Source organism: Scylla paramamosain, chromosome 4 (genome assembly GCF_035594125.1).
Source record: "Scylla paramamosain isolate STU-SP2022 chromosome 4, ASM3559412v1, whole genome shotgun sequence".
NCBI lineage: Eukaryota > Metazoa > Arthropoda > Malacostraca > Decapoda > Portunidae > Scylla > Scylla paramamosain.
The window spans coordinates 6,455,094-6,477,388 of NC_087154.1; the positions used below are offsets into that span (position 1 = coordinate 6,455,094).

The window sequence follows — 22,295 nt, forward strand, 5'->3', positions numbered from 1 at the left end:
ATGGATAAGAACGACAAAGACACCACCACCACCACCACCAACAACAACAAAAACAACGACAGCAACAACAGCAGCAGCAGCAACTGAAAGAGACAAAAAAAAAAAAAGGAACGATGCACAAAACCCAGAGAGGGGAGAACACATGACAACACTAACACACTAGCAAAGACGGTGGCTGCAGCAGTACAAGCACCCTTCCTCTGACGGCTCTGGCATGCGTGTGAACGGCTGGAGCAGTGGCAGGATAGCGGTGAAAGGGCAAGGAATGGAGAGAGGAGGTTATGGGTGGAGGGGGCAGGTAAAGGTGGTTGGCGGGCGGGGGGGGAGGTTTGGGGTGGAGGGGTCGGCTTGCGGCAAACTTAGCGGAGGGAGAAAGTTCAACGGAGTGATACTAGTGACTGCCGGAGTCGCCATGGTGCCGCCAACTCCTGGGCGTAATTAACTCGGCAAACAGAACCTGCGAACGTACGTGTGTGTGTGTGTGTGTGTGTGTGTGTGTGTGTGTGTGTGTGTGTGTGCGGAGGAGAAGGAGGAATACAAAGGAAAGCCAAACAACAACAGACCTTTATATCCTTTCAAAGTTGATTGGTAACTACTTCTAACTAGCTACAGGGCAGAGAGACAGGACAATAAACCAGAGGGCTCATCCTCACCCCCAGGAGGAGGAGGAGGAGGAGGAGGAGGAGGAGGGCAACAATCTTAACTACAACAGTGGTAACATCTGCAACAAGGAAATCAAGGCCAAGGATTAGACCAAGGAGGAGGACGGTAATGAGAAATGTATGGAGGTCAGGAGGGTCTGTCCAAAGAAAAGAGGGACAAAATGACTGTCAAGTGAAGCGGCGAGGGCCATCTGTAACGTAACCTTTCGCTCCCTATTCCCACGAGACCAGGAAGGTTTCATACCTCCTCAAGCAAGAGCAGATGAACAAGTACACCTGAAGGGATGCCGAAGATCCGGAGGCAAAGATGCTGTGTAGTTGCGAACGAACATGAACGAGTCCTGGTCCCTGACACAGCACCGCTTCAAAACAGTCACATTTTCTGGTTGAATTCAAACAGTGTGGTAACATTATGAAGCTAAAGAAGATGTAAGTACAATATACTCCTTCGTGGCTACTACTTGAATAATGCACTTTACACACAACCATGCAAGTTACAAGCACGACAGTGGCAATGATTAAGTTTGACAGTACATAACTTTTCACAGTATCACTTGAAAACAGCCACATATGCTCGAAATCAGGCAAATAACAATGCTTTTATAATTTAACTGACAGTAAATATCCCTTCACAGCATCACTTCGAAACAATCACATCTGGTAAAATTCGGATAATCAGCCACACTTTAATGGTCGAGTCTGGCAACACATCACTTTTTGTAGCATCACTTCAGAACAGTCACATCTTCTGTTCGAATTCCAACAAATAACTCCACTTAAACTGTTGAGTCTCACATAACCACAGTATCTCTCACAGCATCACCTCAGAACGGTCACACCTTTAGGCCATATTCAGACAAAACTCCACTATAATGATTAAATCTTATAGTACAGTATCTTTTACACCACAGCTTCAAAACATACCATATTCAGACGAATGACTTCATATATTTGATCGAGTATGACAGAAGGAAATCTAGTGACTCCTCCCACTGGTTTGCTGAGATGGTAAGTTTCAGGAATAGTAGTAGAAATGGTACTTAAGAGAGTCCATTCGTCAAAGGAAGAGTAAGTGAATCTACTTCCATATTTACGGGCTGGTAATGGGAAAACACCCTAAGAGAAGAAAATGATAAGAGTGAGTTTCCCCTTCTACCACATCACGGTATTCCAGACACTAAGCAAGGAATTCTGACTCCACGAGGACTAGACGTTTTTACAAGTAAGGTCCGAGATAAAGAAACAATAAAGAAACCGGATGGGAGGGAGAGGGAAGGAAGAACCTGTTTGTTTTCTCCCGGGAAACAAATTAACGAGCCTCATGTTTACCCGTCGAGAAAAATAAGATGGAACTGAGCGTGCGTGCTGCGTCTGTCTGTATCCCCCCAAGTTGCGGAGGCCGGCTCGAGTGAGACACAGAGAAGCGAGTGGATGAACAAAGAACATCCCTCAAGAATGAAATGAGATATATTTTCAGCGCCACCTAAACCATATGCCATAAGGGAAGTCTAGTAACACTCCATTACAAAAGAACTATGGAGGCGGAATAGCCCTATTCTGTCCACCTCACTAATGGAAGGGTTAACCAGTATCCTCAATCATTCATTCCTATTTCTGGTAGACTCTGGAACTCCCTCCCATTATTTCCTGCTCCCTATGACGAACTCTTTCAAGAGGGAGCCTTCAAGGCACTTCTTCCAGTTTTGGATGATCCTCTGATTTATTTATTTTTTTTGTGAGCCTTTTTCTCTTTATTTCACTCTTGTTGCCCTTGCCCAGTGACCCTCTTCCATTAAAAAAAAAAAAAATAACAATGGAGACGAGTACTTCTACCTGCTCGCGCACTCTTAAAGATATAAACTGACAAAACATTACCCTTACAACCTCACATGTCTCGTGCCTGTGTTCTCTCGGACTGTGTGTTTCGACCTGCTCCCAGACAGAGTGAATAGTACTGTGCTATATAACAGGAAGGAATACGGTGAGTCATTATTAATGTTATCACTATGGCAACGGCAGCAACTTCCTAATGAGCATCGACAAGCAGCTCAGAGGGAAGAAAACTGTCTGGAAGAGGGCTGTAACTAAAGGAACGTTGTGAACGCACACAAAGAATAGGAATATTTGCAAGGCATGGGTAATAGTTAGACGTGCAACAAAGAGAAAGGTTCACACACACACACACACACACACACACACACACAATACAGTGACATCCATCCTCTTAGCATCGTTTCAAGAAACAGTGAAGGAAAAAGGAAGGCAAGGAAGGCAATTTCATAAAAGTAAGAGGACTCGGAGCTCCATCACTTCCCCGCCTCGCTGCCGCTGAGCCGCTCAAGAGGAATAAAACCAAGAAGACGAACGCATCCCCGAAAACCGAGGACGTCAACTGAAGGAGACTTGCACTTTCTTCCTCCCTTCCTTCTTCCCACTGCCCAGCCCCGCACAGCAGTACGCAGCCCTTCGCCTCCTCGCCAGACAGAGACGTGCAGCTCCTATGAGTCACGTCCCTTGGCATTCCAGCGTCTCCCTTAGTCCCTTAACCAGCCCTATTTCAATCTAAAATCCCCAGTATTCAATCCCAATCCCCTAAACATCCGGGAACCCTATTTCTTTCCCCTTAGCAACCCAGCCCCCTGTATTCATCCCCTCCCAACCAGCCACACACTTCCCTAGTCTCTCCCAGCCAGCCACACACTTCCCTAGTCTTTGTCACGTTGCCTCCAACCTACCACACCCCCGCCCGTCCACATGCATCCCCGGTCCCTGCTCGGCTCCCTCATCACCCCAGAACGCCAGCACCCCAGTTGGCTGTCCCGCCGCCCTCCAAGACCTGTAGATCACGCACTCGGAACACGGATTTCACTTTATCGCACTTTAGCTTCCCTGAGCGTGAAAACTTTTCCCCAAACGCGGCCGTAACTCGCGCGTGTGGGTGCGGGAGGCGCGTCAGGGCGGGTTGTAATGGCGCCCTCTGAATGCAAATAGATACTTGCTCATTGTACTTGGCCCTCCCCGACACACTGGTCCGCTGGTGGATTATGCTCCATTAGTTACGAAAATGGGGTTTCTCGGTAATAGTGTGTGTGTGTGTGTGTGTGTGTGTGTGTGTGTGTGTGGGTGGGTGGGTGCCTGCTTGGGTGGGTGGTGCGGTGTCTACCTAGCCTGCAGCATAAGCTATCCTCTCTTACTCTCTCACTGCACCTTCTTTCCCAACGTGCAGAGGTTCTAATAATCCCAAGGCGCCGCACCCAGACGACCCACGCAACACTCACCGCGACGAGGAGAAGCGACGCCCCAGCTGCACCCTTCACGGGCATTAGAAAGAGCATTTCGAAGGCCTCTGTGTACATATCTCGGCAGCCCCTCTTCCTTTCCTGCAAAGGGATAAACAGAAATTAGTACCAGCGTCACGGAGACGGAGAGAAGAGAAAGGAACACAGAAATAGTACCAGCGTGCGAGTTTGTTCAGGTGTAGGAATCTAATTACATCGCTACTAAACAAACGTATTACTTTTTGATCCAGTCACCTGCACACATACTTAACACGATGTTTAATTAAATCATAGCCAAACACAAAACTTAAAAGTGATGCAGACAAAGGAGGAGTTGACGGGTTGGAAGTTAATGAGGTTAGTACTAAACACACTTCTAAACACACTTATCACAGTCCTGAAGTTAGTCACCGCGAAACACAGACCTCAGTCCCTACAGTACAACGTCATTATTTTTAATTTTTACTCTGGATATGACTAGAGGATGATATTAAGTTTACGATGATATTTTTTTCCTTGTAATAAACAGATAAAAATTATTTCTCATTACTCATACCTGGACTGATATTTCTGCATAAAAATCATCTATAATTATTCATACCTTTATTTCTAGGTACATCCATTCTATTCTGATTCACAGTTGATGACTGCATGAAGGTCAGGAACAGTCAGAAGCAGTGAATGTGCTAAACGTGACGCAGACAAAAGAACAGTCCAGGCTTTCTAATTAAGTCGCTGCTGAATGACATTTTATTACTGCGGACTTGCTGAGATGAAGTGAGCATGAGGGTTATTTTTGAGAGTGGCGCTGTAACATTTCGTAATGCATAAATAACGCAGGAGAGAACACAAAAAACTTTGTAGATTATTTACGATGAGAGAATGCTTTTAATGTATGAATAATGAATACAAGATGAGGAATTATTTTAGCTAACTAATGAAAATGACACTTATGTTAATGTATTAATGACAAAAGATAAAATGAAATGCATATTTTGTTTATGACACAGGATGGCACTTTAATACCACATAATGATACGAGAATCTTCCATAATGCATAAATAACGAAGATAAAACGAGAAATTATTTTCAGTCGGCAATTTAAGGCCTTGTAATATTTTTTTAATGTATAAATGACGTAAGACAAATACATACACTTTTCTTTATATTTATTATGAAGGATGGCACTATAATTCCACTTAATCCTTGAACAACAACTAAAAAATATGCATAATTATCAGGTAGTTCTTATAATTTTTTTGTCTAGAGGAGCGTTCTGTAAGCGACGATCTCATGTTCCACCATTTAATAATATTCAGGTTTCCTCTTGAGGCGAGGCGAGGCGAGGCGAGGCGAGGCGAGGCGAGGCGAGGCAAGGCAAGGCAAGGCAAGGCAAGGCAGGGCAGGGAAAGGCAAGGCAGGGCAGGGAAAGGCGAGGCGAGGCGAGGCGAGGCGAGGCGAGGCGAGGCGAGGCGAGGCGAGGCGAGGCGAGGCGAGGCGAGGCGAGGCGAGGCGAGGCGAGGCGAGGCAAGGCGAGGCGAGGCAAGGCGAGGCGAGGCGAGGCGAGGCGAGGCGAGGCGAGGCGAGGCGAGGCGAGGCAAGGCAAGGCAGAGCAAGGCAAGGCAAGGCAAGGCAAGGCAAGGCAAGGCAAGGCAAGGCAAGGCAAGGCGAGGCGAGGCGAGGCAGGGCAGGGCAGGGCAGGGAAAGGCAAGGCAAGGCAAGGCGAGGCGAGGCGAGGCAGGGCAGGGCAGGGCAGGGCAGGGAAAGGCAAGGCAAGGCAAGGCAAGGCAAGGCAAGGCAAGGCAAGGCAAGGCGAGGCAAGGCGAGGCGAGGTGAGGCGAGGCAGGGCAGAGCAAGGCAAGGCAAGGCAAGGCAGGCAGGGCAAGGCAAGGCAGGGCAAGGCAAGGCAAGGCGAGGCAAGGCAAGGCGAGGCAAGGCAAGGAAATGGGAGACAAGGCAAAGCAAGACAAGACAAGACAAGACAAGGAGAGGCGAGGCGAGGCGAGGCGAGGCGATGCAACAGTAACGGGGGAAAGTAACGAGGTGAACACTCTGGATCCCGCTTCCTCGCCAGTTCACGATCGGCGTTGTAGTGCAACTTCCTTTACTTTTCATGTATTCAATACGCGAGACCCGCCACTCGAGCCCAGTGTGCGGCAAAGCGAAGATATATGACGCCGGAAAAAATGACGCTTTATTTGATGCTATTTTGACCTTTAGATTTCTTTTTTTTTTTTTTTATCGCGTCTTCGTTTCAGTAATTCATCGTTTCATCATTTCAGTGTTTCTTAGCCACGTTCTCGTTTCGCAGATCCTTCACTTTATCATTTTCTTTCTTCTCTCTATCACCACGTAACTGCAGCATTTCATCACCACTCCAATACTTCTTCATTCCATAATTAATTTATAAACTCGACAAATTTTTTACATGTTATTTCTTTCTTTTCACATTTTCCACTTCGTTCCATCATTTTCACTTCCTCACCTCACCATTTCTTCACTCCATTTCTTTACCTGAATACATCAGATGACAATGACTCCCCTCCGCCCCCCACCACCATTCTTAATGACGCACAAAAAGGTATACACCATTTCTATATTCATCACCACAGGCAAAAATATACACAAATACACACAGCTTACATCAGTATTCACAGTGACGCACTGCCTCAGTATTCAATATGAGACTCTGGAATTTATACACTAATGCCCTTGCACTCCTCCCACGCTGACGGACACTCGATGCCGTGGGCGTGAGAAGCACCACCACTCGCGGCTCATTCACCTCGTCCCCTCAAGCGAGAAGAGAAAAACCAAGAAAGAAATGGAGAAAGAAAAGAGAGAGTGAGAGAGAAATCGTAATGTCAGCTGTCCTCTTTTTTTTTCGTCAGAGGTTTCCGGATTCCTCCCTCTTTCCTGACTCTCCCCACTCCTCTTCCTTTTCTCTCTCCTCTCTCCCTTTCTCTCTTCTCTTTTTGTCTTTCCTTCATCCTCTCCCGCCGATGACCAGTGAAGGAAGGCATTTCAGTTTCTAATAACATGAAATTCCAAGGCGAGAATTCCCCGAGGATGACGCGTCCTCGAGGCGAATCTAAGTCCCTCGGGTCATTTTTACGTTTTGCTGCCGACAACCTCAACGAGACGACAAGGAGGCTGGGGGCGTGGAGGGGGGTGTGGGCAGGCAGGGGAGGAGGGTGGAGGCTCTCATGGGAGGAGGAAAAGAAGAGATGGATCAGGAGGAGGAGGAGCAATGGACGCAGAGAGGGAAGCACAGCGAGAGAAGACAGACAGACAGGGGAGAGTGAAATGTCTTAATGGAATGACAAGAAGAAAGACTCACTGGAAGGATACAGAGATTGCCAGATAAAAAGAGTGGTTATGGCGTGTGCGCGCGCTCGCGCGCACACACACACACACACACACACACACACACACACACACACACACACACACACACACACACACACACACACACACACAAGTACAGACATAAAGCTATTAGGTGAGGCTTTGGGGATTGGAGAGCCCGAGTGCGGACTATGAGTAAATAAATATATATATATATATATATATATATATATATATATATATATATATATATATATATATATATATATATATATATATATATATATATATATATATATATATATATATATATATATATATATATATATATAATCCAAAAAACAAGAAAGGTCAGCCCCTCTTTGTAGTGTTTTGACCTTTCGCATCACCAGGGAAGGGAGGAGAGGAGTGGCCATCTTATTAATTATCCTTCATTATTTCCACTCAGCACCAAAGGAAGGACTATCATTGGAGGAGGAAAAGAAAACCCAATAGATGGATGACGCTAAGAGCCTAAAAGAGAGGCACAGATCCATCTAGTATTGAGGATCATCGAGGGAGAGGCAGGGAGAGGGAGAGAAACAAGAGCCTCTCCCTTGTAAGCCTCCGCTGAACAGCTTCAGAGAGGATTAAGATGGTGGATACTCGGAGGAGGGAACAGACTTCAACCTCAAGGACTGGCATAGAGGGAGCTGCCGGGACAAAGGAGAGGCAAGCCCTTATCACTCAGGGTCCAGATAGAAGGGATCTACGCAAACTGCTACATCCAGAACCCCTTGGGAGGTCACAAGGCAAGGATTACTGGTGCAGATTGACCATCCACTCCTTGCCGGCCACGTCTGCACGCCACCAACACACAGACTCATAATGCACCGCCTCCACTGTAGCGAGATTTCCATTAGCTTTTATTTTCTTCAGTATTAAGCTCATGACAACCCGCACATGCTCGCTATAGGGTGTGAGTTTAGGCATTGTGATTGTATTGACTGAGTGGCTGGGTGGTTTTCTGACTCGCAGATTCAACAAGGCCATTATGGGGCCGGCAAAGAGAGTGATGAAGCAAGTGATGTTTCAGTGTTATATATCACATTAATAATTGGTCTGAACATGTCATTAGCTTAAGGGCGTCATAAGTGGTGGGGTGAACTGCATCTCTCTCTCTCTCTCTCTCTCATCTCTCTCTCTTCTCGCTCTCTCTCTCTCTCTCTCTCTCTCTCTCTCTCTCTCTCTCTCTCTCTCTCTCTCTCTCACATCCACCCACCCTCACATCCTCCCCCCCCTCAATACACACACCAGTAAACACAGCTAGCCTTTGAAACCAAAATCATCAAAAGATTTAATTTCTTTATATCGAAATACATTTTTCCTGCACCGTAATGACAAATCCAGAACTTTTTCAATTTCAACGACATGTGGAAACAGTAATGACGGCCGGCGAGAGACTTGTTTCAATTACTTCCCTTTGTTCTAGGCGCGATGAGCCCCCACGATAAAACTGAAAAGTTGTCGCTCTTAGTCGCCGGCGTCAAAGGTTCCGTCATAATGGGACTTGACGATGATACAAGTACAAACACGTATTACAGAAAACAAATGAATAAATAAAAGTCCGAGTATCTTTTTTTCATAAGGGTACACATTTTTTCATCAATTAACGTATCAGCTTCAAACACGACGAGCGTCAATCATGATTTTGACTAATTTATTTCTGGCGCAAACATCCCCGCTGCGATCATTACTTTTGTGTTTATTGAAAGCCAGACACGTGCAGCGAATGTGAACGAGACAAATTGATAATAAATATAAGAGACAGAGTGGCTAGATTAAAATGTGTGGGCTTTTGCACTACGAGAAAGACAACTTGCATACTCGAAACGCACGTAGGAGTCAACGAATAAAACCTTACAATGGTGAATATTGCAGCTTATACTGATGAATATTACGATTTTAAAATGATGAACACTACAACTTTTATGATGACTTACAGCTTATGCGGGTGAATACTGCAGATTATACCGATAAATATTTCACCTTGTACTACAAATTATAATGGTGAATGTTGTAGCCTACTTTGGAACACAGACACACACACACACACACACACACACACACACACACGTCAATCATTAAAAAGTACTGCTAGAGATGTATTTTATTAACATTCCAGAAAGAAAAAAGATTCCAGAAAGAAAAAAAAACCTGCTTAAACCGCCACTCCCAAAACAAACCAGAAGAGCCAAATAAGTCAGGAAATTCAGTGTTTTTTTTATTATTAATCTACAGACATCCCACGAAAAAAAAAAAATGCGGACAATACGATTCTTTTCTTTAATCAACTTAGTGCCACACACAACACCTGGCAGTAGCGAGGCACAGGTGTGAACGCTAAGCCAAGTTGAATGTGTCCCTTGATTCACAGGTGCCAAATGCTCAGGAATGAAGGGATTAGTCTATATGAGAGAGAGAGAGAGAGAGAGAGAGAGAGAGAGAGAGAGAGAGAGAGAGAGAGAGAGAGAGAGTACTTAAAGCCTGACACACACCAATCCTTCAGAGTCGACAGAGCGCAAAATGGCCACACATTACTTCAACCTATCCTCCTCCTCCTCCTCCTCCTCCTTCTCTCCGGCAGTTTCGTGCAAGCTTATACAGCAAAGAAAGGCTGGCAGGAGTTTAACAAAAAAATGCCTGCGTAGATTTGTTGTATAGTACTCTCTCTCTCTCTCTCTCTCTCTCTCTCTCTCTCTCTCTCTCTCTCTCTCTCTCTCTCTCTCTCTCTCTCTCTCTCTCTCTCTCTCTCTCTCTCTGTGTGTGTGCATACATCCACCCTTTATCCATCCATTCATCTGCCTCTGTATCTATCTATTTATCAGTCTGTCTGTCTGTCTGTCTGTCTGTTTGTTGTTCTGTCCGTCTGTGTCTGTCTGCATACCTGTCTATTTGTTCACCCATCTGTCTACCAATCTATTTTTCTATCTATGGAAACAATTTAAAACCAACTCTCAGAAGAAAGGTTCCCAAGCCTTCATCCCTACCACCATCACCACCATCACCACCAGAAAACTCGCCACAAGCACATACCTTTCTACTTTACTGCCCTCTCTGACCTTCCCTTCCCACATCCAGGCACACGGAGAAGCCTGCAGCACAAACTGGCAGCAGCTCTACAGTCAAGCAAGAGATAAACACCAAGAATTACAAAAAAATACAACGAAATAAAACTGTCGATGCACACACACACACACACACACACACACACCTACCAACGACCAGATTTCCATAAGTCGAGTTATGGAAATGATTATGAGTATACACATGAATGGGTCTAATTCTTCGCTCACTGTGTATAACTCTGTATTAGGCCAAAACGCTACTATTCTTCCTTTCTCACGTATAGCGACCTCTTTGCAAGTATTGGAAACATGGGATTGAATTAAAGGAAGCTGGGGATGAAAGGGTTGAAAGGACGGAGGCACCCAGGTGGAGGAGGAGGAGGAGGAGGAGGAGGAGGATGCCTGTGATGGATATGATGAATTAACGTGATGTGGAGTGAGAGGGATTAGTACAAGGAAGAGAGATGTACAAGTGGAAATCTAATTTGTTTTGTTTTCTTCTTTTTTTGTGCTTTTGTGACCGTTCATTTTAACAAAGAAAGTTTTGCTACAGTTTCGAACTTTAAATGAGGTAGTTCTGTTAGTTCTGTTCAAATCTTCAAAAATCTTCAGGTTATTTATCCTTCAGTTTTGGGTAATCGTTTCTGACCTATATTTGGGGACTGGCGCTTCACTGGACCTTTTTATTTATTTATTTATTTATTCATTTATTTATTTTACTTTGTTCAGCACCTCTCAAATAAAAAAAAAAAACTTATCATCCTCTTTCCTACAGTGGTTCTTTAATAAAAGGTTCTGTTTAAAGAGGGTTCAGTTAATGAGTGGACAGTGGTAGCGAGGGAGGGACGGCGGGTTGGACCAGTACGTGACGGTGGAAGGAACAATGAGGAGAGGTGAAGGAGAGGTCGTGGGGAGAAGGGAGGAAGAACAGCGGAGGCTTTTGGAAAAGTGATGTTGGAAACTGTGCCAGGAATCGCGACATAAATATTAACTTGCGCCCAGGAAGCATCGCGCCGTGAACCAGGAACATAACAAGGCTTTCCATTGGAGTGGATGCGCGATGGACGCTGTGCTGGTAGTGGTGGTGGTGGTGGTGGTGGTGGTCTGCTACAATGGTCATCAGTCGTCCGATCCTGCATGCAAATTCCGAGCAGGAACGCAATGCATCCAAAAACAGTACTCGAAATTGGAAAAAAATAAATAAATACATACATAGGATAAGATTAAATGGTATTTTAAGAACATGTCGAAATTTTCTTTATCTAAAACTCTTTGACTCCTGATCATTCTACCCTTGTCTTTATTATTTGAGCGACTCTGCGTGATCGTATTGAGAAAAATAAATAAAAATAAAGTCATAAAAGGAGTTAAATAACTCTATTAATTCCTTTGTTGCCATTGATGTGTTTCAGATTATACTTAAAAATCTACACCACAACATTTTTACTTAGGCTAGAGAGGCATAAGAAATTAAAAACCTAACCTGAACAAACGCAAAGTAGCTTAAAACATCTCATTATTTTGTGCCATTTATCCCTAAAATACAAGACAATGGCACACTTTTTATTCTTGTATTTTTTTTTTTCTGGCCCATGTATATCTATGCCATTTTTTTTTCCTATATTCACCAACACCAACTGACCAACCTGCTTCCTACCGCCTCCCCCGTGCCTCACCTCGCTTCATGTATACCGACACGCATTCCACCTCTAGATATTGTACTGATTCTCTCCCCGTTCGCTGCGTGTGCGTATAAATCATCACAGCGCCTTAATTTGCTCACCTATACGTGCCTGCATGCAACATTAATCAAGTCATTGCAATCTCTCTCTCTCTCTCTCTCTCTCTCTCTCTCTCTCTCTCTCTCTCTCTCTCTCTCTCTCTCTCTCTCTCTCTCTCTCTCTCTCTCTCTCTGCTCCTCACTTCCCGCCACATCACGCCATGCATCACTCACCACAATATTACCCAATACTGACTATTCATACAAGTCATCAGGACATCTTTCCTCCCTCCTACCTGTGACTAATCATCGGAATATTACACCTCACACACACACATACACACACACACACACACACACACACACACACACATCTCACGCAACTACTACATCCTCTCTTGCCAGTTGAAATAGTATACAGATCGAATAAAACGTCACTTATACAAATATGCGAGTGGGAAAAAATAACAATAACCCTCTTAAGCAGATTACAGGGGGAAGCATCAGCCAATCTGAACGCAAAAGAGGATGCGCGGAACCAAGGTCTTATTGCATCAAATTCTCGGAAAATCCCAGTTAGGTTGGAGCTGCAATATCGCCGAGAGCTATCGTCCCCGGCTGCTGGATAATCTAATCTCCGAGGCCGGCGCTGGACTGGCAGGCGAGGAGGCGTCTCTCATTACCTCTCCTGCGCGATGCAAAATGCCTCTCATGATGACAATTAGACTGGAGGGTCCGCCAGGAAATATGTATTGCAAGAGCCGCTTCAAGTGAGGAACGGACCCGCCCAAGGTAGTTAGGAAGAAAAAAAGAAAAATAGAATGCATACGCAGGTGAGAGAAAAATTGGTGGACATACGAAAAATAGATAGCAAGGGATGAAAAAAAAAAAAAAGGCGCCCTGTTCTGAAAAGTGTTGGCACTAAAAGTTAATAGGGACGTAAGTAAAAAAAAAAAGGTTCCTGAGTTTGTTATAAAAGTAATCTGAGGAAAGAAATTGAAGATAATCAATTGCTATGGAATATGAAAAAGTCGTGTTCTCGGGCAAAGTTAAAGGTAAAAATAATAAAGCATAAGAGGCACTTATTATTCTTCCAAAGTTCAATCAATTGTAATTTTCATGTTAATACGAATCACGTCGTCGTGATGTAGTGTAGGAGGGGAGGTTGGAAGGACGTGTTGTAAACACGTCCTTCCAACCTCCCCTCCTACACTACATCACAACAGCACGCCGTCACCTATACCGCTAACTGTACTCTTTATCTATGACTGTACTCTTTATCTATAATCATATTACGAGGGTTTGGACCATCAAGTGTGATATGACTGTTGTGGCGCCAAAAGTGAACCAGCAACTCAAGAGCTGAAGCTACAACAAAACAACCGGTAAAACAAGGAGTCAAGAGGTGAGCTATGTAACGAAATCTGTCCACCGCGTCTGGCGCACGTGGTTGAATTATTCCCAGGAGTCCCGCGTCCTTTCATTTCCTTTCCCCTGTTTGGCCGAGCGATAAACAACTGCCGAAGGAAGACGGAAAAACAAGGTCACGGCCGCCACCTGCTGGGTTGAAAGGCAGGAGGTGGAGGCACGTTCAGGGGTTCAGATTAAAACTGGGTATAATCAAGCTTAACTCTTTGGGGCGAGATTAAGAGTGCATGATCTGGGCGTCGCGTCGATAAAGTTTCAAAGGGTTGCCCGCGTCCCGGAAGCAGCTCACGACTCGTAAATTAAATTCCTCTGAGCTTGAAGTTGCCGGCTTTTCGTCATGGGAGGGCGACACATTTATTCGTCCCAGCACTGTGTGTGTGTGTGTATGTGTGTGTGTGTGTGTGTGTGTGTGTGTGTGTGTGTGTGTGTCCGCGCATCCCTCGTCTTCTAGACGAAATGGCGATCTGCAGACCCAGAAGATTCAAATACTCGCTCTATTCTGGCCTTCTTCCCCTCGTCGCTCCCCACCACACTCACGTCTGGAATGCAAGACGAGCAGTTGCAAATCCACGAGAGGTACAGGAATGACACCTTTTGGCATCCAGTGTTCAGGATGACGAGTTGGTGTTCCCTTTTACTGGTCACTGCTACAATGCGCCCGAACAGCAGAGGAAAAGACTGTACCTCGCAGACACACTGCGTGCATACAAAGGGTCATTATGGTCATGTTACTGAACTGATAAATTAATAACATTCTTGAACAGTTTGGCATAGCGTATCACTCAAATTGACCAAAGGGGGAGAACATAACTACCACTCCGCTCACAAATTATTTACTCTACATTGGTTATCGCAACAATGAGCTGAGAGTGAGTTTTCGAGCATTAAATCTCGCAGCTCCTCGGCGTGGCGGGAGTTACTGTCACCAACTAATGGATCCGTCGTGTCGCTCCCTGACAAATGTAATCACCAGTCACCAGCCTCGCATGATGCTGGGCGCTGTGAGGAACCGAGGTCTGCACACCACAGCACCGCCAAACCAGCGCCAGGCAGCCCATCACACTGGGTGCCCTGGTGTCCCTCCTGTCGTGTGCCGTGATAGATCGCTCGCCTTCCTCACCTGACAGCCGCAGTTCAAGGACTATGAGGGTGTGAAGGAAGCTCCAGCTGTATGTTTTGAGCAGTACAGTGATGCTACTGCCCCTACACGGCACACAGCCACCTACACTCATCACGCCTCCTTCCTGCTGCAGTAAAAGAAGACTGGAGAGGTTTCATTATGACCTTCCTCCAGTCCTGCCTGACGCCCATCCAGTAGCATCAGCAAAAGCATCACCATCAGCAGCAGCAGCACACGGCCCACTAACATATCGCCCATGACGGAAATGGACTCCCTTTTACAGCCTACAATTTGGCTTCAAGCTGGAAATTTTCCACTCGTTAATAATCATTCTTATTCAGATGCTAAATTAATGTCATTTCCCAGCTGTTGGCGGTGCAAACACTTCATCTGTGGCGGGAGTGATGTCGTGTGGAGGCGATTAATGAGCTGCGTATTTGACTCGTGATTACGGGCCGACACTCGAATCGGCAAACAAAAATGGTGCACGAGTGAAATACTAAACCATTTGGGCAACACCAGGCGCGGGGATCCGGGCTGCGCAACACCCGCGATATAAAGCCTGCAATAAAAAGCACATCATCTGTAAATTAAACGGGAGAGGAGCGCGTCCCTTTCCTGCCGTTCCCTTTGCCCTTTAACTATACAACACTCTGTCGCCTTTCTACATTCCTCCCTTTCCTCTCTTCCTCTCCCTTGTATCGTCCAGAGCGAAGCGCCACCCTCCGCTTCCTCTTTCCCGCATTCTGTTTCCTTCTCTCCTTCTTGTCTCTTTTATTCCCTTCTTTCCTCTTCCTTATCTCCTTTCTTCCTATCTCTCCGTGTTTCTCATTCTCCCTCCGCACTTGAAGGAACACTAGCCATTGTCCTGAAGGGGAATAACACCTTTGGGCACGTGAGGCAAGCCACCTGTGCTCACCTGGCCGCTATTATTGCAGGTAAGCGAGGGGAAGGAGGAGGAATAGGGGAGTAAGTATCTCTTCACGAAACAAGGACTTGATACTGCTCCTTCAGAACATAAGATGAGAAGGGGGAAAAACAGTAAAAATTGTAAGATAACAGAAAAAAGTGACAAAAATCAAGAGAGAGAGAGAGAGAGAGAGAGAGAGAGAGAGAGAGAGAGAGAGAGAGAGAGAGAGAGAGAGAGAGAGAGAACGTTTCAATCTCACATAAATAACACGAAGATTTTTGCAACGCTAACACAGAAGCTGAATAAACACAGAAAGGTCGGTCAGTCCACTTCTGCTTCCCTTCCCTTCAGTCTGTCTCCATTCTATTTTTCGCCACTACCACTTCAAACCACCTCTATTCCTCCCCCACTTCTTCCTTCTGGTTCCATCCACATTTTTTTTTTTCTTTTTAACTCCACTATCTCTGGTTCTCATAGTATCTCTTCTTCTAGCTTTTTATCTACATACTTCTCCTTCCAAACCTCTCTTATACCAGTCCTAATTATGTTATCAGGTAGAATATCTGTTAAAAACGGATAAAACTTCTATAGATATTATCTATGCAATTTTTCATTGAATTTCATTATACGTGATAGACTATGAACAGACTCTCTTATACGATTAAGTAAAAAAATATACGAGTAATTTTGAATCAGCACTGCTAGAATGTCTCTTTAACCTATTTGTCCCCTTCTACTCTATTCCATCCTTTATCTTTGTGGCCCACAAAAGGTACTTGAGCCTTCCATCACCAGAATCTCATGCTCTTTATGTTTCTGCCCGGAAACATGACAAGTCTGTTCTCCAAACTAGCCAAAAACTCCTTCATTAATAGAAAGTGTCAAAATTTTTCAAGATCTAACTCCTCTCCTGACTTCTGGCACCTAGAACAAATATTTCCAATAACTTAGCTTTTTTTTTTCCCTCTTTTATTTCAACCAGATGGCACCACTGCTATCACATATATCTCTAAAACTGAACTCTTCGCTCAAAACCTTTGCTAAAAACCCTACCTTGGACGATTCTGGGCTTGTTCCTCTCTCTCCTCCACCCTCTGACTACTTCAAGCTACCTATTAAAAGTCTTCGCAATGATGTTCTCCATGCCCTTGCTGGCCTAAACCCTCAGAAGGCATATGGACCTAATGGGATCCCTCCTATTGTTCTCCAAAACTGCGCCTCCGTGCTTGCACTTTGCCTAGTCTAACTCTTTCAGCTCTGTCTGTCAAAATCTACCTTTCCTTCTTGCTGGAAGTTTCCCTACATTCAGCCTGTTCCTAAAAAGGGTAACCGTTTTTAATCCCTAGTCCTATTGATTTAATTTCCTGCCTATCTAAAGTTTTTTTATTTTATCCTCAACAGAAAGATTCTTAAACATCTATCACTTCACAACTTTCTATCTAGTCGCCAGTATGGGTTCCGTCAAGGCCCCTCTATTGGTGATATTCTGGCTTTCCTTACTGAGTCTTGGTCATCCTCTTATAGAGATTTTGGTGAAACTTTTGCTGTTGCCTTAGACATATCCAAAGCTTTTGATAGAGTCTAGCACAAAGATTTGATTTCCAAATTACCCTCCTACGGCTTCTATCCTTCTCTCAGTAACTTCCATCTTAAGTTTCCTTTCTGACCGTTCTATTGCTGCTGTGGTAGACGGTCACTGTTCTCCTAAATCTATTAACAGTGGTGTTCCTCAGGGTTCTGTCCTGTCACCCACTCCCTTCCTATTATTCATCAATGATCTTCTAAACCAAACTTCTTGTCCTATCCACTCCTACGCTGATGATATCACCCTGCACTTTTCCACGTCTTTTCGAAGACGTTCAACCCTTGAGGAACTAAACAGCTCACGCAGGGAAGCCACAGAACGCCTGACTTCTGATCTCTCTAAAATTTCTGATTGGGGCAGAGCAAACTAAGTATTGTTCAATGTCTCAAAAACTCAGTTCCTCCATCTATCAACTCAACACTACCTTCCAGACAACTATCCTTTCTTCTTCAATGACACTCGGCTGTCCCCCTCTTCTACACTGAAGATCCTCGGTTTGTCCTTTACTTATAATATAAACTGGAAACTTCACATCTCATCTCTAGCTAAAACAGACTCTATGAAGTTAGGCGTTCTGAGACGTCTCCGCCAGTTTTTATCACCCTTCTAGCTGTTAACTCTGTACAGGGGCCTTATCCATCCATGTATGGAGTATGCTTCACATGTCTTTGGGGGCGTTTCACTCATACCGCTCTTCTAGACAGGTTGGAATCAAATGCTTTTCATCTCATCTTCTTTCTTCTAACCGACTGTCTTCAGCCTCTTTCTCACTGCCGCAATGTTGCATCTCTTGCTATCTTCTACCGCTATTTTCATGCCAGCTGCTCCTCTGATCTTGCTAACTGCATGCCTCCTCTCCTCTCGCGGCCTCGCTACACGAGAATTTCTTCTTTCTCTCACCCCTATTCTGTCCACCTCACTAATGCAAGAGTTAACCAGTATTCTCAATCATTCATCCCTTTCTCTGGTAAACTTTGGAACTGCCTGCCTGTTTCTGTATTTCCACCTTCCTATGATTTGAGTTCCTTCAAGAGGGAGGTTTCAAGACACTTATCCTTCAGTTTTTGACTACCACTTTGGACTATTTCAGTAGGCCTTTTTTATTGGACTTTTGTTGCTCTTGGCCGGTGACCCTTCTACATAAAATAAAATTCTCCTATCTCCCTCTATTGTCTTCTCCCACTGCTTACACTTATTCATCTATCTCCATCTGTCCTGCCTCCTTTCCTTTACATAGTTTCCTTTTTTGTCTCCCTCCACTCTTCCTCTTTCGCCTTACAATTTCTCCCCCTTACAATCTCTCCCTCTCCACTCCTGTCTCCCTCCATTCTCTCTCAAATGCATTATACTCTTTCCGCTGCCACTTCCCTTCACTCTCCTTCCTTTGCTTGACATTCTCTCCTATTCCATTTCCCTTCACACACACTCCTTTGCCTTATACTCTCCTTTTCTATTATCCTCAAGTCCCCTTCCTTTACCTTACACTGTCTCCTCTCCCATCTTCCTCCACTCTCTTCTCTTCTATCTATCTATCTCCCTCCTGCCGCCACATACTCGAGGAAGCACCGCAGCCAGCACACCTCTACTTGTGGCGCCGCGAGTGCAGGCTAATGCAGGCTACCAAGGTCACCGGTAATGGAGGTAATAACAGTGGGCGATGGTGACATGAACCAATAATAGACAGACGAGAATAGACAATAAAGGAGACAATAGGCCATAACAGAGACATTAAAGGACGATAATGGGCGAATGGCAATAGGCGATAACGAAGACAAGGCAATAGAGGTCGTGGTTATGTATGTAAACCTGATGGCAGCGACGCAGCACCCCTTGGGAAGGCTCTACAGACTGGCGGGGCGCCCCATTACCGCCGATGCCAGTCACCAATGCGTCAGGAGGGGCTAGCGCACGGCCTGAGGTGGCAGGAAAAAAAAGCAGAGAGAGGAGAAATGGGATGGATCGGAAAGGTTAAGGCGATTTGGTGAAGTTATAGTGTGATAAGGTCTCAGTAAGGCAGAGAAGGGTAACAAAACAGGAACCCCATACACAAAGAGAATGGGTCATGAGAAGTGAGACGCCGTGAAGGGAGCGGAGCCGGGGAGGGAGGGACGTGCTAGCGTGGGGGATTGACGGGTTTTGAAGGGGCAATGCACGTGAATATCTAATGCATTACCGTTAATATTCATGAAGAGCAACTACTGCTATAACTATACGAATATGAGCCGTTGAATGCGTTCACAGTCGCTAAAAATAACACACACCTCATTATATCTGTATTGGTAATCCATAAACACGGTGGGTACTGTAATTTCATCTCTCTCTCTCTCTCTCTCTCTCTCTCTCTCTCTCTCTCTCTCTCTCTCTCTCTCTCTCAAGAACACACACATTTGTCATCATCGTCATTATCGTCACTCTCTATGATTCCACTGCTAGACTAAGGCTTCCCCCATACTCCTTCGCCTCACTCCGCTGCCCATCTTCTCCAGGCCACGCCCATGCAAACATCTTCCACCACCACCCAAGAAACAACTGCATATCTACAAACCGAGGAGATAAACAAGAAAGCTAAGCAATGCAAACAGAATGAAGAGAGAGTAAGTTACAAAAAAATACAAGTAATGAAGATAAGAATGTGAAGTAACAAAGCTAAAATAAAATTTATACTATATAAATCACGTCGAAAGGATATTGAGATAGAGGAATGAAGAAACGTATAAATAAAGACCAGGATATAATGACAAACCGCAATTCATAGAAAAGATAAGAAAAATACAAGTAAAATTAAGAAAAAAAAGAAAGAATAACGAAGAACTTAAAAAAAAAATAATAAAAAAAAGGAAATGACACGACAGAAGAGATAGCAAGAAAAAAAAAAGAGAAAAGAAGAAAAAGGAACCCTAAAAAATCAGACAAAGAAATTCAAACAAGAAAACAGGCAAAGAAATTAAGACGAAAGAAATAAAAAAAAAAATGAGGAATGAATGAAAGAGCGGAAAAAAAGTGAAGAAAGTGTAAAAGTTTGACCTGCTCTTCATGTCACTGAAACTCTGACACCCGACGATCATTACGAGGTTTGAGAAGAAGGGGAGGAGGGAAGGAGGCAGGAAGGGGAGGAAAGGAGGTAGAAGGGGAGGAAGTTAGAGAGGAAAGAAAGAAAGAAACTAAAGAGGATGAGAGACGAGGGGATGAGACCGAAGAAAGGGATGAGGGGAAACGAGTAAAAGTTGAAGAAGAGTGTGAGTAAGAGAAACTTTGATTATAGGAAACGAATGAGATACAGGATAAAAACAGATAAATAGGGGAACAATGATAGAAGGGACAGAAAGTAGGAGAAAACGGAGAAAAGGATGAGGAAGAGCAGGAAGAACTGGAAGACGGGACAGGAGAGATGAAAGATAAGGAAAGGGGAAAAGGATAAGAAAGAAAGGCAGAAAGAATAGGAAGGATAAGAAACAAGATAAACATAACAATACATAAACACTATACTTAACTCTCTCTCTCTCTCTCTCTCTCTCTCTCTCTCTCTCTCTCTCTCTCTCCTCTCTCTCTCTCTCCTCTCTCTCTCTCTCTCTCTCTCTCTCTCTCTCTCTCTCTCTCTCTCTCTCTCTCTCTCTCTCAAACAAGCGCACACACGCACGTTCATATCGCTGCACGCACTCATTTACTTCTCCATTAAGTTAATTATTCCGATATTCTAATTACCAGCTGTGCATGAAGTGTCTCATAATTAAGAGCTGAGCTGAGAGTACACAGGCAATACCCAAACCCATCACCACCCTCGCAGTACCCAAAAGCCCATCACCCATGCCACTCAGTACTCACACCCATCACCTTCCACTCAGTACCCAACCAGCCCCATCACCACCTCAATCAGTATCCAAAAGCCCAATCACCCACGTCACTCAGTATCCAGCCAGCCCCATCACCCTGTCACTCAGTACCCAGTCAGCCCCATCACTCCTCAACACATTATCCAGCCAGCCCCATCACCCACGCCACTCAGTATCAGTTAGCCCCATCACCACCTCACTCATTATTCAGTCAGCTCCATCACCATCCAGCCTAGTACTCAGCCAGCCTCATCACCCGTTCACTAATTACTTAGTCTCATCACCTCCTCGCAGTCCCTAACCCCATCACCCCTTCCCATCACCCAAGCCTCTCATCCCCCATCATGTCCTTTTTTTTTTTTTTTTACATTTGTCAAAACGGATTTATGTATCGTACTTTTTAATTGCCTCGAGTTTATTTTGTTTTGCTGTGGGTGTGGAATCACGTCAGCAGTATACGAGTATCTGTCTATTCTTGCTTTGCTCTCGTTGGGTTTATATAACGAACGCACACACTAATACTACGATGTCGCTCTGCCTTTCCTCTACCTCTTATTCCGTGTTTCCAGCCCGTCTCTTTAGTCTCCCTGCTGATTGTTCTATCGTTCGACTGCCACACGTTTTTGCGATTATTTCAGTTGCTGGCCACGAAAGACATCTGGCGTACGTGAGTCTGCATGAGTGCTCGAAGTTGTTTTTGGTTGTATTTCCGCTTGCTTGTTTTGTCATATTGTTCGATTTTGCTTGACCAGGAACTCTTACTCACTTTTAAGATTATTTCCATCACTGGCCAAGAAAGGCATCTAGTGTACGAATATCAAGGTATTAGAGGTTGTTTCTATATGTATACCTGTTTGCATGTTTTACCTTCCTGCTGATTGCTATAGTGTGTTTTAATGGAAACTAGCACACGTTTACACAAGTTTCCATTACTAGCCAAGAGAGACATCTGGTGAACGTGTGGCTGGGTAATAGATGTTGTTAGTAGATGTACTCCTGCTTGTCTGTTCTGGCTTCCTCCTAATTTTTCGATTGTTTTATTATGGACGGTTACATACTTTTACAATTTCCGTCACTAACTAAGGAATGTCTGATGTATATGCACGTATATCTGAGAAGTTGATTCTAGTTGTATTCCTGATTGCCTGTTTTGGTTTTTTGTTAATTATTCGATTGTGCTTATCAATTACATACTTTTACTACAATTTCCGCGACAGAATAAGTAAGGAGTTTGATGTACAGTACGTGTGTCTGAGTACTAGATGTTTTTCGTTGTATTCCCGCTTACTTGTTTGCTTGTTTTGTCT

General features: G+C 44.5%; 1 protein-coding gene across 7 annotated transcripts in view; it reads right to left on the minus strand.

Moving 5' to 3' along the window:
* LOC135097264 (uncharacterized) overlaps positions 1-22,295 on the minus strand; it is a 177,251-nt gene that overhangs the window by 137,207 nt on the left and 17,749 nt on the right. For 6 of the 7 annotated variants that reach the window (XR_010265547.1, XR_010265545.1, XR_010265559.1 and 3 more), the window contains one exon: positions 3,941-4,042. Coding sequence is in view for 1 of the 7 variants with exons in the window: in XM_063999079.1 (XP_063855149.1) it covers positions 3,941-4,042 (102 nt within the window). In the remaining 6 variants the exon portion in view is untranslated. Of the gene's footprint in view, positions 1-3,940; positions 4,043-10,363; positions 10,447-22,295 lie in introns of all 7 variants that reach the window. The other variant, XR_010265552.1, reaches the window with a different exon arrangement.